Consider the following 17,402-nt stretch of genomic DNA (forward strand, 5'->3'; position numbering starts at 1 on the left):
ACTTTATTTACATGTAATTCTGCATGTTAACTGCTGATTGCATGCTGATTTACAGTAAATAAAGGTAAAATAGGGGTCACTGAGTTGTGTTTTATACATCGCAGTGGTACTGTTCTTGCATGGTTTTTATCTTGCATGACAATGGAATATGTTTGTATTAGTCTATGTATAACATGTCTTGTGGTTTACGCATGCTGCACTAATCTCTGTGTTAAATCTGTCCCCTCTCTATTCAGAGCATGCTGTCTAGGTCCTTTAATTCCAATTATGCTGCAGTTAGCAGCTTTCACTATGGCAGCAGTAGGGATCTGCATGGCAGCCAGGGTAGTGTTGCCTTGAGTGTTGCAGACGGAAGAGGTTCTGGTGTGCACATTGTTCGAGTGAGTACCTACAGGAACCTATTGCAATATATAGAGGGGGAAAGATAAACTGTGAAAGGTGACCTTAAATTGATAGTTATCCTTTTATATATGGACAGTGCTTTCAATAAAAAGAATATAATTTGTATACTGGAACTTTTTTGTAGGCTTTAAATCAAATACTTTGCCTTCACTTCATATGCCTTAAACTTATTGCAAGGCTTTTCAATTTAATGCCATGAAGTTGAATTTTCTAATTGGCTTTTATAGATGGTTGAACATATGTAAAACTGTCTGGTTTTGTTGTACGTATGTGAACAAGAGATTACCATTCTGAATTTAACCTAGGTTGATAAAGGTTTGAACAAAATCTTATTATGCTTTTTCATCCCTCAGACAATTCTGGTGATGTAATCTGTACTGGAAGATACTGTAGGCATTGAAGAAAATTAATATTTTAGTTTGTAAGAATATGTGAGGAAATGACTCTTTAAATCTGAGCATCCTAAGTGATGTTATGGTTCCATACTGAGCAGGATAAAGTCAACAGAAGACTTCTATTAACCATATGAATCCTTGAATAGGCAGTCTTTAGCATTTATTGACTTTTTTAATTAGTTTATTGATCATCAAAGACACCTCTGCAGTTGCTAATTTTTGAAAATATCCTTCAATATTTTATGGATGTGGTGTCTTGGCTAGTAAGATTTTCTACATTAAAAATGTACTAGTTAATCAAAGAAGATAAAGAATGATAAAGCACTTAAAATGTTTTATTCTGGACTTCTTATGAGAATTTTTTAGCTTGAATTATATGAAGACAGTCATCTTTACTGCTCCATTCTGTTTAAAGCATCCCCAGGCTTCTAATCCAGGAGACCAATGCCAGGATGAAGTATTCATTTCAGGACAGCAGAATTACTCATCTGTCACACTTAGTCTCAAAGATGTTCCTCTGGACAGCATGAAGAAAATAGCTGTGCAGGTAATTATCTACATGGCACCATGGATAGGATATATTTATTATTATTTGTAAGTGTATATTTTTTTTTTTAGTAGTAGTAGAGAAGTATGTTGGGACAGCAGTTGGAACTGGGGCTTCTTTAACGTGTAATACCGAGGTATTGAAGGTGGCATAAATGATGGCATACCCTTTTTGGAAGACAAAATAGTTAACTGTACAAAGGGGGATTGTTATCGTTTTTCTTCAGCAGGGCCTTTGAAAGAAGAAATTTTCAGCAAAAGATGTAATTGCAAGTGGAAATCGGAATATGGCGGATGATTTCAGGAAAGCAATCTGAAGCTGATTAAACCTTTTAAAGAACAAACTTGAAATCTGTTGTGATGAAATTGTGATGATAAATTAGAATTTGTAGGAGACATTCTGTGTTCATCTCTGAGCACTTACTACAATGAAACTAAATGGATGCTTGTAAATTATTACAATGCAGCCACTGATTTTCTTTTTATAACTTTAGTAATTTCAGTTGCATTTCTACAGACCTCGGATATTAGAAATTTGCTAGTTGTTGATACATGTTGTCTATGTAAACTCTACCTCTGGCAGTACAACAAAAAATAGTTTTCCTGTCATGATTTAGGTTTTCAGAAGAGGCAGTAGAAAACTGTGTAAATTTAATACATCTGATCTGTAAATAAGCTAAAAAATGTGTATATACACACATTACTGTTTCTCAGAATCACTCTGACATAAAAAACTCAATCAGAATAGATTCTGATATGTGTCCATTCACATAGCATGGTTAAAGGTTGAAATTTGCTCACATCAGTTATCTATAATATTGAGAGAGAGTATTTTAATATCCTTGTATCCTATAACTAATGGGATAATGATGGCAGGCAGAAAAATTCTGTAACTCAAGCCTGTAGCATTTTTGAAATGTGGGAATCCTACAGACGGATAAGTGACTACTTAGGCTGGGTAAAAGCATGAGGCGTATGGGCAAGGAGAGAAAAGGCTGCCCACCTCAACACAGAGCTGCAGAGCTGCACAATAACTCTGAGGCTTGAGTAAGAAATGTTGTCATCTCCAGCATCATCCCCAGTGATGTGGTTTGAATGCACTGTATGTCTTGACAATTGGGTACCTTACTGCTGTTTGTCATCATTATACCTATCAAATCAGTGATAGATGTGTTAACAAAAGAAAAATGTTTATTTGAAGTATCCATTACAGTCTTGATACGAAAATCTTGAGCTTCTATGTGAAATTGCTCAGAAGGTTTTCCTGTGAAGTGGTCACCAAAATATGCTCAGAGAGCATATAATTTCTGTCTGCTAGCTGTGTGGGATTTTTATTTTGTGTATGATCTACTGGGAATTGTTACAAAATCTCTGAATTTTATGCAATAAAAGTGCAAATTATAATGATATCAACCAAGTGTCAATATTGTCAGTTGCACTGCTAGGAAATAATGGTTGGGAAAACTCAGTGAAACAAGTGCTAAAAATAAAGGCTGTCTAGTCTGTTCTAGTAGATTAGCACTAAAAGTAAGTTTTTGATTTTCAGATTTGTTCTCAGTAGGTCAGAGCTGGTGACTATAAGGAAAACTGAGTATAACTGTACGTGATCCAGAAGCGTAGTTTTAGTAATGTTCCTAAAATTAAAAGCAGCCAAGTATAAGAAATATTGAAATAATAAAGGAGTAACTGAGAATTGCTGCTTTTAAAATGTACGATATTGAGTATTCATGTTTTATTCAGATACCTTTGACAAATGGACAAATGTGCCAGCCTCAGAGACCTCAGACAAATTACAGCCAAATCCATCATCTCCCTCAGTCATCAGTAGCAAGACATCCATCTAGAGAGCAATTAATTGATTATCTGATGTTGAAAGTTGCCCACCAGCCTCCCTATACACAGTCCCAGTGTTCTCCCAGACAAAGCCACGAGTTGGCAAAGCAAGAGGTAAGAATAAATCTGACTTGACAATATGACATCTGTCTGTCAGTGGCAGTGAATTGTTAGATTGTTTTCATTTATTACCATTTCTCTGTAGATGGTGACAGAAATCATACAGGAATTTGTCTCCAAAGAAGACAGTGTTATCTCAGTGCTATTCTACTACTGAAATCACACATTCCTTGAAGTTTTGAGCTCTTTACTTTTTATGTGAACATTTTAGAAGAGATATATGATAGATTTTTAACAGAATGTACGAGAAAATTAAACTTGCATCTTTTTACTGAGCTAGAAATTTATTTCTCAACTACATTTATTGATCATCAACTCATTATCTAATAACTGAAAAAATACAAAGCAGCAGTACAATTTAGAGTACTTTGCGTCTATTCATTGCTATACAGAATGGTTCAAAAATCTGCAAGTGTAGAAATGTGCATCCATGAACAAAAGTCAGGATAAAAAAAATGTGAGCATCTGATGCAAGCCTGATAATTATCAATTTTATTTATTTATGATAGATGTGGGTAAGAAATTCTTAAACAATTAAATGGCTCTTTCATTGTGGCAATCTTCTTTGTGCTCTTGGACACAGGGTGTTTTCTCTGTATTGTTTCAGGTTTTCTGAGAAAATACTGAGAACTACGTTTTCATTCTGTGCTAGAATGAGAATGTCCACTTCCTGTGTAAAATAAGTTTTCTAGTCAACTATTCTGACAAGAGAAAGCAGAGACAGTGTTGACTCCATAGAACTTATAGTGAAAGTAGGAATGAGGTTTGATTTTTAAAATTCAGCTAGAGGTAGCAAAGAAGTAAGAGGAACAAGTTCTTTCATAGGAACATGTATTTTTGCTGGGCGTATTACATTCATTTACATTATATCAAAATATCTCTGAATTTAAAGCCGACATGAACTATGATTATAATAATAGTGTTATTGGAGTAAAACTTATGTACAATGGTAGGTGATGCTCTTGTATTGGGATCTTGCTCTGAATTAATATTATGATAAAATGTTCTCTTGAACTGTGATAAATACCTTTTTTTTTGAGTTTTTTTTTTTTTTTAAAGCTTTTGTTCACCTGAATTCCTTAGCAATAATTTCATTACGGTAGCTTTGAATGCAGATTTTTCAGCCAGTTCATCTAACTCTGGTTGTAACTACTTAGATTCGAGTGAGAATTGACAAGGATCCAGAACTTGGATTTAGTATATCGGGAGGAGTTGGTGGTAGAGGGAATCCATTCAGACCTGAAGATGATGTGAGTATTTTATAGTAATGCATCTTTAAATCATTCTGATTAGTAATGTTTCTAGTGTTTAGCAAAGTGGGGGGTGGGGGGAGGGGGGGCATGGGGACTGGAGTAGAGAAAATTGGGGACAAATGATAAGGAAGATCAAGGTGGTAGGTGATCACAGTGGTCACATTACAACACAGAGGATTATTCTAGCTGAGTGGTTCTTGCACAGTTCCAGATATCAGTCAACAGATTTGAGATGTGAATTATGGAGCTTACAATTAGGAAGCCTCTTAAAAGAGAATGTGATTAGCCTACAGCCTTATTTCTGGTGGCTGATAATTCATCTTGACATATACATCTGCCAAATTAATCAAAAGCAGATCATAATTTGCCCTTCAGTACTCCTTTAAAGGCAATTCTCCTGGATTTAACAGTAGAAAAGGAAGGCAGTCACAAAAGCCAGTAGACCTGTAGAATAATATTTCATGCTTTTCTACTTAGGGTGGAAAATAGAAAAACTGTTTTGAATTACATCTGCTTCATGCTACCCTACTATTCATGAAATAAGTTGTCAAAAATGTTTTCCACCTCTGTTTTTCAAGGGTATATTTGTAACCAGAGTACAACCAGAAGGACCAGCATCTAAGTTGTTGCAGCCTGGAGATAAAATAATTCAGGTACTTTGGTCATCTAATTAACTAGCCTATGTAATATACCAGTTCATTTTTAGTTTGTACCTTTTCTAAGAGCAGAATGTTTAATTTTTAGATAGATTACCAATACCTTTTCCAGAAGCATTCTTATATTCTGGGATGATGCTTTTAATTTTCTTACACCTAACATTAGAATAGGTGACACAGGGGGAAACATTAATCAGCTGGATCATTTTTCCAAACTCTGGACATTTTTCATGCTTTTAAAGACAAAAAAACAGGCCCAATGTCATTCAAGGTGGAACATGAGCATTTCATGAGGCATTACTATCATTCAGTTATTTAACTGGTGGCCATTCACACTCAGTGTTCTGAATAATGTGTTGTCTGAACACCAGCAGTTGCATCTTGCTGTTACATCCCTCTCCATCCAGCAGTCCCTGCCAGTCAGCCTCTGCCCCAGCTGACAGGCTGAATGCGTGCAGGTGCTGGCAGAAGCTGCATCTTGGCTGGCTGATACCTGGCTGGTCGCAGCGTATACCTCTTGCCTGCCTCATCTGCTGCAGGCAAGCCAAGTAGGTTGCTTCAGGAGCTATGACTTCTTGACTGCAGGTCTGCAGTTCTTTTTAGTAGGAAGTCAGTACCTTTCAGACCTCTTCTGTATTAGATTTGTTTGAAGTTGTCTAATGAGCTCATAAGCTATTTGGGGAGGGGTCAGAGAAGCAGGCAACGGGATTATATAAACCTTACTTTCTTAGGGAAGTGGGCTAACAGGACACTTGAACAGTGCTGTAGCAACCCTTAAAGTTGCAGAACTTGTTGACAATTATTAATTATTCACCACATTACTGGTTTGAGAATGTTGATAGAGTTGACTTTGCTGCATTTCAGTTTTCCAAAAACAAACAAAAACCACAACAAAAAATCCACTAGTATCTCAATTAAACCACAACATCCTGTGAACAGTTTTCTAAAGCAAAGCCAAACTGAAAACACACCCTAATCCTTTGAATGAAAGATAAAGCCAAAAAGGACAGAAGAAAACTAAACTGAGATCAAGTTGTTCCAACTAAATGCTGTCTTGTTTTACTGTGCTTGTACTTCCTCACTGGGAAAGGTCCTAGTTCTCGTACTGATGTAGATGACTTTAAGGGATGGGGGTAACCCTCCAACATAACATACAGGAACAAGAAGCATGTTAAACCTTTGAAAATACTGGTAGCATATTTATTATGTATTTATAGAGTCAAACATGTGAAAGGTGACTTTTGTTCTAATGGCTTATTCCTGTCTTTATGGAACTTCATTTGTCTGTGTGACATTTATAATGAAGTTTCCTCCACTGCTTGGGTTTTGCTTTTTGTTTAATGAGGAATCCATAGTTTGAAAAAGAGCTGAAGGAGAAGTTGCATTTGCGTGCTTAGACAATTACAGGCTGTTTCATTTCTCATAACTAAGAATATTTTTTTGTGTAACAGCATGTTCTTTATACCTGTAATAATCCTAGTAATGGTGTAATGACAGTCCCACTGTCTTGTTGCTGCTTAGACAACTTTTGCAGTTTTTGATTGAATATTATCTCTTCCAAAATGACTTTGCTGTGGTTGATTTTGCAACATTCTCTGTAAAAGAGATATGTAAAAATAGATAGATAGATAGATATGAGCTATGAGAAAATATTTATTAGACATGCATTATGTATAATAAATATATTCAACGTGATCAGTGACTAGATAATTGCATGTAAGTCTTAAGGTACTTAGGTTAGGTCAGGGCTAAGACATTCTGTACAGGTGATGGTTTGGAAGGGTTGCTGCCACTTTTGCTCTCGGAACAGTCTATATGTAAATCTTTCCCTGCAACCCTAGACAGGTTTAAAAACCACTGCCCTTACAACAAAGGATTCAGCTGGTAGCAAGTGTTTGGTGATGGGTTAAGGAACCACAACTCCAAAATGGCACAGCTAAGGTGCATGAACAGTTCTCTGTGTCACCACATGAGGGGCAGTAGCTCAGAGAGAAAGGTTGGATGCACAGCTGGAAGCAACAACAGTTTAAACTGTACAAATCTGTCATTCTGCAAGATTTTACCACCCAGACTGAACATGAACTTGCAGTAGTACACCCTGAGAAGTTGAACCATAGCCATGTTTTCCCTGTCTTTTGTAGACCTCTTAGGCCTTCCTGTGTTGGCCCAGCCAAACCTGTCCCACGAGTGACAACGTTGTTTAGAGTCACAGGAAAATTCAAGCTGGGGGTGACCTCAGGAGGTCTCACACCCTAAAATGGCTCCCAATGCCATTAATGCTTTTTGTTAAAGGCTTCAATAGTTTTAATTTATTACAAATCCTATTTCTAATATTCTGATACTTAAACTGGGATATGTCATTTGTACTGCATTTGGTTTTTTTAGTGTGGCTGTATTAAGGCTGATTAATTAGATGTCTGATGTTAATTGTTTAAAGTTCTGGTTTCTCTTTTGGTCATTTGCAATACCTTTGGGGCAAAATTCTTGCAAGGATAACACAGTTTAAATTCTTGTAGCATACAGGTACGTGTTCAACTCGTATCAACAATGCAATCTACAAATCTGCAGTGTTTTATTGTCTGCATTCATATAGAGTTTACTTATTTTAAATCTTAAACTAACATGAAATATGAGACACTTCGCTAATAAGGCATACGAGACTGTCGTTTTCAATTTTAAATATTCCTTTTTAGGCTAATGGATACAGCTTCATCAATATTGATCATGGACAAGCAGTATCTTTGCTAAAGACTTTTCAGAATGCAGTGGAACTCATCATTGTGCGCGAAGTTTCTTCATAAATACTGTGGATTGGGAGGAAAGCCAGCAGGATTCATTGAAGGACTTATGGGAAACTGAATATTTTGCTATTTTTATACATGAAAGGAACTTGAAAAGAATTATGATCAAAATTTGTACAGGAAATACTGAACTTGTGGCTAAAGGGGTAAAAACCACTGTATAGAACATACAGGAAATCATTTTGGAAATGCATATGGTGAATAAACTTGTTTTTAAGCATTACAGCAATCTAAGGATCACTCCTCCAAGAACAAACCTGTGTTGTTTTTTTGTACAGATGGTAGGTTTATTTTTGGATAATCCATACACATTACTAAACTTTGTGCAAGACTTCACAAAGCCTTGGTTGTAGCCAGTGGGCAGATGGCAGGGCTGTCTGTCATGTAGCTGTTTATTGCCTTTATTTTTATTCACCAGATATTAATGTGTTATGCTGAAACCACTTCTGTAGATATGGACAGGAGATATAAAATGTTGGCTTTGCTATGTGCACGTTGTATAGGTGAATGGGTAGATGGAAGGTGGTGCTGGTTGGACAGAATAAAGGTCAGGAGAAAAAACTATCTGCTATCTAAATCTGGAATCAGGAAAGAAGAAAAAGTGTTTAGTTCTGGAGTGTACGTCTACCAATAGAAAATGCAATAAAAGTTTGTGGTGTTTTTTTAGGAAGACTGTAACTACAAATTTGTGATACTCTACAGGATTTGTTCTTAATGTAGTCATTGAATATTCTTTTGCCACATGTGATTCATGTTTAGTTGGGTTTTCTTGCATACATAGTTTTTTCAATTGTACCGTGGAAATGTGCCCGGAGGTTTTTCTCTGCCATGGAAATCCCCAATTTTGTGCAAACGGTGATACTTTTATCTTTATAAAAAGTACTTCATTTTAACCTTATAGATTTAAAAAAATGAAACTGAAATGGCCAGTTTTTAAGGTTGTTGCCTGTAACATGTATTTAAACACACACAAAGTGTGCAGGAAGGGTTGTGAAAGACACCGTGATTTGCATTGCCTTGTTAATCAAAAAGGAAACCATACACATGGAGCTAGGTAACCAAAGCAAGTTTGTGAAACTTTGAACAGTGATGGAGAATTGCTATGGTGAGATGGAGAGCAAAGGGGAGGGTGTACTAACAACCCACCAGTTCATAATGATGTTTCTTAAAGGGCTGTTCCTACAGGTAACATTAAATGTGAACTAGACACTTCGGAGTCATTAAAGGGTTTCTAACTATATTAATGTAATAGTGATTTACCACAGGCTGCCTTTGTTCCTTATTACTGTATAAAATATTCAATTATGCTTTTATTAATTTTGTTTACCAGAAACATTAACTTTATTTTTCTCTTTCTGCTTTGTAATTGAATATAGACTGCATAATCTGCAGTGATAATTAATACATGGTTGTTACGGACCAGGGAAAAGTGCCATAGAAGACCAATAACTGTTCTTAATCAGGGCTAATGATTAGCCTTTCATTGTAGCAATATTCAGTTATTGCAGTTCATTTTTAATTACATATAAGTTGGTAGTTTGAGACAGGTATAAGTTGCTTTTTTCAACCCATGTGTACAAAAGTAAATGCTTTTAATAAAGCTAGCAAAAACACCAGCCTCCTTTAGTTTTGAGACAATGACCTGGAGAGGGGAATTATACATAGCTAGCAGTAATAAACAGGCAGTACTTAAGTACTTTTTCAATAAGTGAACTCCAATATTATTGCACTTCTTTCAAAGATGTTAACTATTGCTTATTGTACTGTGTATAGTTCTAATAATTTTAATTGAAACCCTTTAACAACTCTCTTTGTATATTTTCTTTTTAGTTGATTTTCAGTAATATTTACCTAGAAAATGATTTTTTTTGATATATTAGCAGAAGTATGCTGTATTTTGATAAAATTCACCTATTTTCTGTGTGCTGTTAATCTTCAAAGGAAAGAATGAGAAACATAGCTATATAATGGCAAGCTTCAGTGTTCCCTTTCCAAGATGCATTTTGTTGTTGTTTAATTTCTATTTTTTTATTGAAAATGCAAAATGTTCACATCACATGTTCATTACTTTGAATCATGTTATTTTTATCACACACTGCCTTTTAAAGGGAATGCATACAAACAAGTCCTAAATTACCTTGGTCTTCTACATAACCTGTATCTTTGAGAAGGGAAAAGTCCAAAAAGCAGAACTGATTCTTTACTGATCTTGGACTGGCTTTGTATACATTTTGCAGTACATTTAAATATATCACTGAGGAATTATACTGTATTGTATTTTGCTTTAATGGTAACATGTTTTAAACGTTGTTGTGTCACTTAATTTTCAGATTTATGTATCACAGGAAAATTCTACCAAAAATGTTTGTCTGTGGTAGAACTGCAGAAGTAGAGACCTGTAGCAAGAAGTTTAGTACTTCTTGTGGAAACACTTGGCCAAAGCTTGTCTTCAGTAAATTAGCAAATTAACCATCTAATAAAACATGGATTATGCTGATTTTACTCAGTAGATGTTGGAGTTTTCCGTGGATTGAAATGTGTTTGTTACTTCAGTGTCTGTCTGCAAAGGTAAACACATGACAAACTAGATGATTTTGCAGAGAGTGGGAGAAAGATGTCTCCTGAACTAGTCCAGCCAGGATTCAGCAGGAGAGACAATATCGGCACTTTTCATTTTAAATGCATCTTAAGCTACATTTTGAATAGAATAAAATCCATCAGCACCCTAAATTACTTAGCATGGCAGTGCGTTGATGCAAACTGTTAATTCTTTCTGTTCTTAATAGTTCATTAAAGAATCAGTTCAACTGGTGTAATGAAAAGATGAAGTCTCCCACCTATTTATTATGTAAATATTTTTTAGTTTCTTTTTTGGACTGGAGTTAAAAAAATGTGTATATACTTGAAAGCATTCTATGAACACAAACATAGCAATAAGCAACACACAGAATCAAACCTTTATGATTATTTTGGTTTTATTTAGAAATATTCCCATGTCAAACAGCTACAAAATGTTTTTGTTGATCAGCATTTATTCAACATTCCAAATTTTTGTATATAATTAGACTGTTTCTGAGGTAAAACATGGAGAATAGATAATAAACTAATGCTCTTTAAAGCTGTGTGTAATGGACTTATTTAAGTTCTAGGAAATTCTCCATATCACTATTCTTCTTTAGTTTCTATAGACCTTAGTACTCTATCAATATACAATAGTAAAGTCTTATTTGTGTTTCTGACTCTGTGCATCTCAGTGCCCAGGGCCCTGCTCTAGGTGGTTTCATTGCAAGACTGGGTTATTCACAAAGAAATACTTCTGTGAATAACCCAGTCTTGCGATGAAATCAGCCAAGGGCAGCTAGTGGCTTCTCTCCTAAAGAGATGAGTGGTCTTTATCTGATGCAAACGAAGTAGTTTCAATAGCAGAGAGGGGTGACTAAGTTAAGGAGCAGGATTAAAATGAAGAGTGTCTTGAGAGTGCTCTGGTGAGATGCACAAGTGTTATGTGGTAAAGAAAACGAAGAGGTAGGCACAGAATTTCACAAGAGAGGTAAATGCATGTTTACATCCAGTTTTCTGGAAACCACCTGGCAATGTAGTAACACAAACTGTTTAGTCTTTTTTTTTTCTTGTATATGTGGATCTGGCATATCAATATAACTTACTACTTTACTTCCTACTTCCTCTACACAGAAAACTCATTCTAACTATAACAGGTTACAGTCCTGATGACCCCGGACTATTGGGCCCCTCCCTATTCAAGGTCTTCTGTATCTGCTCCCTGCTTGGACTTCAGCATTTTTTCCCCCTTCATTTTTACCTTGTGAGCTCTCTTTTTGAAGACATTTTTGCTGTCTTTTCTGCCTTTTATGCATCAGACTTCAAATTTATTCCTTCCCATTTCACAGATATTTGTTAGGTAAGCCTCATTCCTGTGCAACTGAGCCTTTGGTCTCCTCTTTATTTCGTAACTCAACAGTTTACTTTTTCATTAAGCGCCCGAGAATGCTGGGTTCAACTTGTGCTTTTCTGAGTGGAGGCAGAGTGTATTTTTGGTGTGTTATTTCTGTTGCCTTGGATTAAATTCAATTTTGGAATGTGTCCAGAAGATTCTCTTGCGGCATTGATGAGAATACTCTGAAACTGGGGCTCCACTACACCAGATGTTACAATTATAAGATTGCCCCCATCTGAAAGAGTTGTTGTTATATGTAGAACTGAAGTAGCTAAAGCAAGAGAAGTGAAAACTTCTGTTTAAGATCATACACTGCTCAACTGAAGTCAGCAGAAAAAGCCTCAGACCTAATGATTGTCAGTTCAATGCCTTGCTTAGGCAATATGCTACCTATGGTCCTGCAGCATTGATGAATTCTTGGCTGAAGTGTATAAAATTTGGCTAGAAATTGATTATTTGCTATAGTGTCTGAATTAATCTTGGCCAGTTTTATGGGATTCTGTGATTTCTCAGTCTGTGTAATTGGAGCCATATTTTGTCATGAACAAGGACACTATTTCAGTAAGTTTTCCCTATGACATGTATTAGAAAACAAAACAAAAATATCAAACAACAGAAGAAATATCTTTCTCAAAATCTTCCTTACTCAATTTTTACTACTCAGTTGGGTATAGCTGATTTTAGGAAACTTTTTTCAAGTTACAGTATCGGATAATTTCTGCTCTTCTGCTATCAAGAATTATCTTTCCCAGAGGCCCACCTGAATAAGTCAATTTAAATAATTTTTGAGACCCTTGCAGTAGATCACTTGTTTTGAATGGGCTTACATAGAAAATTAAAGAACTGCTGGAGCACTCTGTGTAGTTCTCATTTAAAAAGACAAAACTGCATCTGCCCTCTGAAAACAAATGTTGGAACATGTGTTCCAACCAGAACAAGTATACTTTCTGAAATAAAACTTTCCTCTTAATAAGGAAACTAGAAACTATTTTAGAAGATCGTTGTTTTGGGTCAGAGGCTTCCTCATGAATGGCTGATACTGCATCTAAAAAAAGCCTGTCATTAGTTACAGGTTTTGATTCTTTCTTTGGAAAACTGTAAGTCTAAGAACCTATCCTTGTAAGATGAAAAAGACAAATCATGATTAGAGTAACTGATCTAATTTAAATAGCTCAATGTAAATAACTTCTTTATTTCTTTATTGCTCTCTGAATTAAATTTGGACCTACAGTTCATTTTTCCTTGAATACTTTTTCTGCAAGAATTGCTCTACCTGTGATAGGACTGTATCAAATAATGCTGGCCCCAAGTGCCTCTTTGCCATGGGAGAATCTCAGATTGCACAAGTGCTCCGTTTCTGGGTTTTTCAGGGGCTTTTTGGTGTTTTTTTCAGTCTTCACAGCAGGATAAGCCTGTAAGTTTCTAAACTGCTTTCAACACAAGACAAAAAACCAACTCTTACTTTGAAGAATTGGCTAATGCCAAATGAAGGTCGGGTTCTGCCTTGCAACTTGGATTTGAAAGTAAACATCCGAAAAGAAAACCTTACTGTATGCCATGGCAGGTGATTTTGGAAAAAAAATGAGTTTGTCTTTACTTGTTCCACAGAATTGTATCTTAAATGACATCTTGTATATTCTCACTCCGTTTGAGATTTAAGGGTATGTTCACATTTGTCAGGCATGAATGAACCTAATGTGCTGTTCCACTAAAGCATGGATGCATACTTATCACAGCAGACGTCATTTAGGTAGTTCTTAATTAGTCTATATAACAGTGAAGGTTCTTCAGGAATTTATAATTTTATACTTGAACTGATAGTTGCTAAATGTTACTGTTTCACTAAGCAGAATGATTGCCGATGTAAGAAGTATTACTGCAACCAGCTGATAGAAGCATTATGTCTCTACAAGGCAGTTGCTTCTTGGCTTGGGAACCCACTGTTTTTTATGTTCTTATTCATCTACAACAAGTAAGCAATAAATTTTTTGTGACTTTACTTCATCTGATTCTTCTTACAATTCTGAAGATTATGAAGACTAAAGAAAACTAGTGATGACTCTTGGCAGGGAGAGGAAGCTTTTATAATGAGCTAAGAAAAAAAGCCACTGGACACTGATAAAAATCAATTTCATATCACATTTCCAATCATATTGCTGTCTTTGTAGTTTATTTTTATTTAACATATTAAGCTTTCTACAGCTATCCATGCTATTTATTCAGTAGCCAGGGCTTTCAGGTTACCAGGGGAGGTGCACAGTTTCTATACAAACATATGTTTCAATAGTGAAAATATTTTTAATTTCTAGACTACACATTTTTGAAAGTGATGTCTAGAGATGATATGATTACTTAACTATGTGAATCTTAAGAGTTACTACATCCCCACCACCACTTAGTAAGGTGGATTCCACCTCTCTAAGCATTCATTCATCCTCAAAGAGGGTCCCATGGTGAAAGAAACCAAAACTGTTGCTTACCCCAGCTCTGCACCAAATTGTTGATGCTCAGTACCCTCTTCTCCTCCTCATGACGTCTCCCCTCATGAGCAGGACCGAGGAGAAGAACACTTGGGACCCCTGACTATCCCCTCCCAGAGACTAGGAGTGATCCTCTCCTGGTTGCCCCTGGAGCTATCGCTGGTGCCCACATGGGAGAACAGCAGGGGGTCATAGTCAGAGGGTTGGACAATCTTTGGCAGTCTCTCCACAACATCCTTGATCTGAGCCCCCAGCAAGCAGCAAACTTCTTTAGCCTGTGGGTCAGGTCTGCAATGGGTGTGTCTGTTCCCCACAGCAGGGAGCTGCCCAGTGCCAGATGGTCTGGCATGTCTCAGGGTCAGTCTATCCAGATGCTTTGTTTGAAAGCACCCTCAGCTCTTCCTCAGCTTTGAGGGCAGTGAAGCTCAGGTGGAGCAGGAGCCTTACACGTGGTGCCAGAAGACACCAGCTTCCAGCCATTGCCTTCTGCTGATATTCCCCTTGCAGTTCTGCTAGTGACAGACTCTGCCCAGGCCTGCACTGTGGTGGGGGTGCAGGGCTCTTGAAGCTGTGGGGTCTCTGAGGAGATCCTGTCTCTCTCCGATGCTGTGCAGCCTGTGGACTTCCATAACTCCTCTGCTTAGCAGCACAGCTCTCCAACAGCAGCGCACCTCCGGCAGGAAGGGTCCAGGAGAGGCCACAGGCACCCCCTCTGACACGCTAAGCTCTGACCCAGGCCTCTCCCTAGCACCAGCTAAACGGGTGGGAGGATCACCCTCCCGAAGCAGGGGCAGCTGTAACAAAGCCTCAAGGGCTGCTGACCATGCTCGATAGAAGGTGCCAGAGCTTCCCCAGGCCCACAGCCCTGTAGCTTCCCTTGCCTTGTACCTGGCAGCAGCAGGTACCTTCAAGCTTCTTAGAGGGGTTCCCAGGAGTCCCCCTCTTCTACCACATTCCAAGAGCCTCATTTCAAGTGCAGCATTACCCCTTCTTGCAGTTCAGCCCCTATTCTATGTCGCACTGCCCAATTTCCAGCTCTCTGCCTTCTTGGGTTAGCTTCTCCTGATACTGTCTGCAAGAACATGACTGCAGTTTGAAATACTGCATCGTATTAAGGATAAGAAATAAGTATAGAAAAAGAAGTAGCTATTTGGCCTAAAGGAAGAGATAACATGAAATAAGAAATATAACCTCCATATTTTAGACTGCATCAGAAATAATCTGCACAGGGTTTTTTGCATTTCAAAAGCAGGTTGCAATTATCCCACTTAAGGGAAAAATCTATTAAGTATCTATGGATAAATGTTACTGAGCTGTGAAAGATTCAGTTAACATGTAGCTTGTAATGACTGAGTGAGGACACTTTCAGCCACCCACATTTATATGAATACCTGATTAAAAGTTTTAGAGAATGTAGTAAGAAGGTGCGAGAGAACAAGCATCATATGGCTGGGCTGGCAAGGTTCCCAAAATGGCTGAGAACAGTTTCCCATGAAAGATCATATTGCTGAAATTATATAGCTTTTCTGCATGGCCTGAACTTTTGAACATTTGGAATTAAATTTCTAACTACAGTAGTCTGCAACATCTATTTTTGCAGCTGCATAACACAAAGGGGAATATGGCTCTGCACTGCGTGCATTTCATGAGGCATGGTTGGACATTACAAATTGCTGAACTGTTTATGTTTCAGTATTGTCCAAATTAATAAAAAAACTGTGATGGAATATTCGCTCTTGTTTGCCAGACATGTGAAAATACTGATTTGGACGAACTTCTCAAGGACTGTCTCTTAATAGAGAAACTGGTAGCAGATGAACCAGATGCTCTACAGAGAAATTCTCATTCAATTGCTAATGTTGATGATTTGTGAAGGAAAATTCAGAGGAAAAAACCCAACAAACCAACAAAAAGGGGGAAAAGCTTTCTATCGAATTATAAGTATGCACTGGCAAAATACGTGATTTGAAAGTATTGTGCTAAGGCTCCTAACATCATGACATTTTAGCATATTTGATTGATTTTTGTTTGCAACAACTTTCATTCTGAATAGAATAATCAACAACTGGTTTTGAATATGGAGAAGGTATTTTTACTGAGAACGTTTCTGCCAGAAGTACTTCAACTGAAAGCCGTGGCTCCTCTACTGAGAAAGTGAGGTTTAATAAATATTGAAATAGATAATAACAGCTGGTTAGCTGACATAATACTGAGTTCTGGGAAAAAAGAAATAATCATGTAAAACTGTCTTATTTGCTAACTGTAATACAAAATGACTGATAAGGTTGCAGTTGATGCATGCAAGGGTCAGAAACCATGCTGAAAAGCCTCCAAACTAATAAAACCTAAAAAACCATTTTTTTTCTGCTGCATTTTAATTAAAAAATGCTATGAAAATACACTTGGTGATCTGAATAATGGGACTGACTGCAGTGACATGTGGTTTTTTTAATTGTAGATTGTAATTATTCTATTATAGTATTAATCATGATGCGCTTATAGTTTAAGACATTTTAAGATACCAAAACATCTTAAGGTACCAAAAAGAATTTTCAACATTAGCACTTAGGGAACTCGATTCATTTGGCAATAATGTCTATTTTATGCCACTTTCAAATAAAAGTTATAATGTTTTTTTGCACCGAGTTATACTCTGGTATGTTTTCAAATTTCACAATTGTAAAAGTTCTAATCCTTTTATTGTCAGTGGAAGCCTATATTCTGGTGCCATGAAGGAAGCTGGGAACTAGAAGTACTGAAAAAGAGTGACTGTGTCCAGAACTCCTCATCTTGTCTTGCAGCAGGATACACATAATTAGATTTTTAAGTGTGCAAGTTACCATTGTTCATACTTTTTTCTGTGTCTCAGATAAGAAGGATTTAGTTGAATGACATGAGCAAAACTGGTATTGTTTTTCCAACTTAAGGTAAAAGAAGTATTCTCTGAAATTCAGCATGAGA

General features: G+C 36.8%; 1 protein-coding gene across 14 annotated transcripts in view; it reads left to right on the forward strand.

Moving 5' to 3' along the window:
- ERBIN (erbb2 interacting protein) overlaps positions 1-11,124 on the forward strand; it is a 122,990-nt gene extending 111,866 nt beyond the window's left edge. For 10 of the 14 annotated variants that reach the window (XM_074857236.1, XM_074857244.1, XM_074857242.1 and 7 more), the window contains 6 exons: positions 237-380; positions 1,213-1,344; positions 3,084-3,290; positions 4,454-4,546; positions 5,128-5,202; positions 7,899-11,124. In XM_074857236.1, the coding sequence (XP_074713337.1) occupies positions 237-380; positions 1,213-1,344; positions 3,084-3,290; positions 4,454-4,546; positions 5,128-5,202; positions 7,899-8,006 (759 nt within the window). In that variant the 3' untranslated portion in view covers positions 8,007-11,124. Of the gene's footprint in view, positions 1-236; positions 381-1,212; positions 1,345-3,083; positions 3,291-3,381; positions 3,878-4,453; positions 4,547-5,127; positions 5,203-7,898 lie in introns of those variants that run through there. The other 4 variants (XM_074857245.1, XM_074857246.1, XR_012627264.1 and 1 more) reach the window with 3 other exon arrangements.
- Positions 11,125-17,402: the final 6,278 nt, after the last annotated feature.

This window comes from Strix uralensis, chromosome Z (genome assembly GCF_047716275.1).
Source record: "Strix uralensis isolate ZFMK-TIS-50842 chromosome Z, bStrUra1, whole genome shotgun sequence".
Lineage (NCBI taxonomy): Eukaryota > Metazoa > Chordata > Aves > Strigiformes > Strigidae > Strix > Strix uralensis.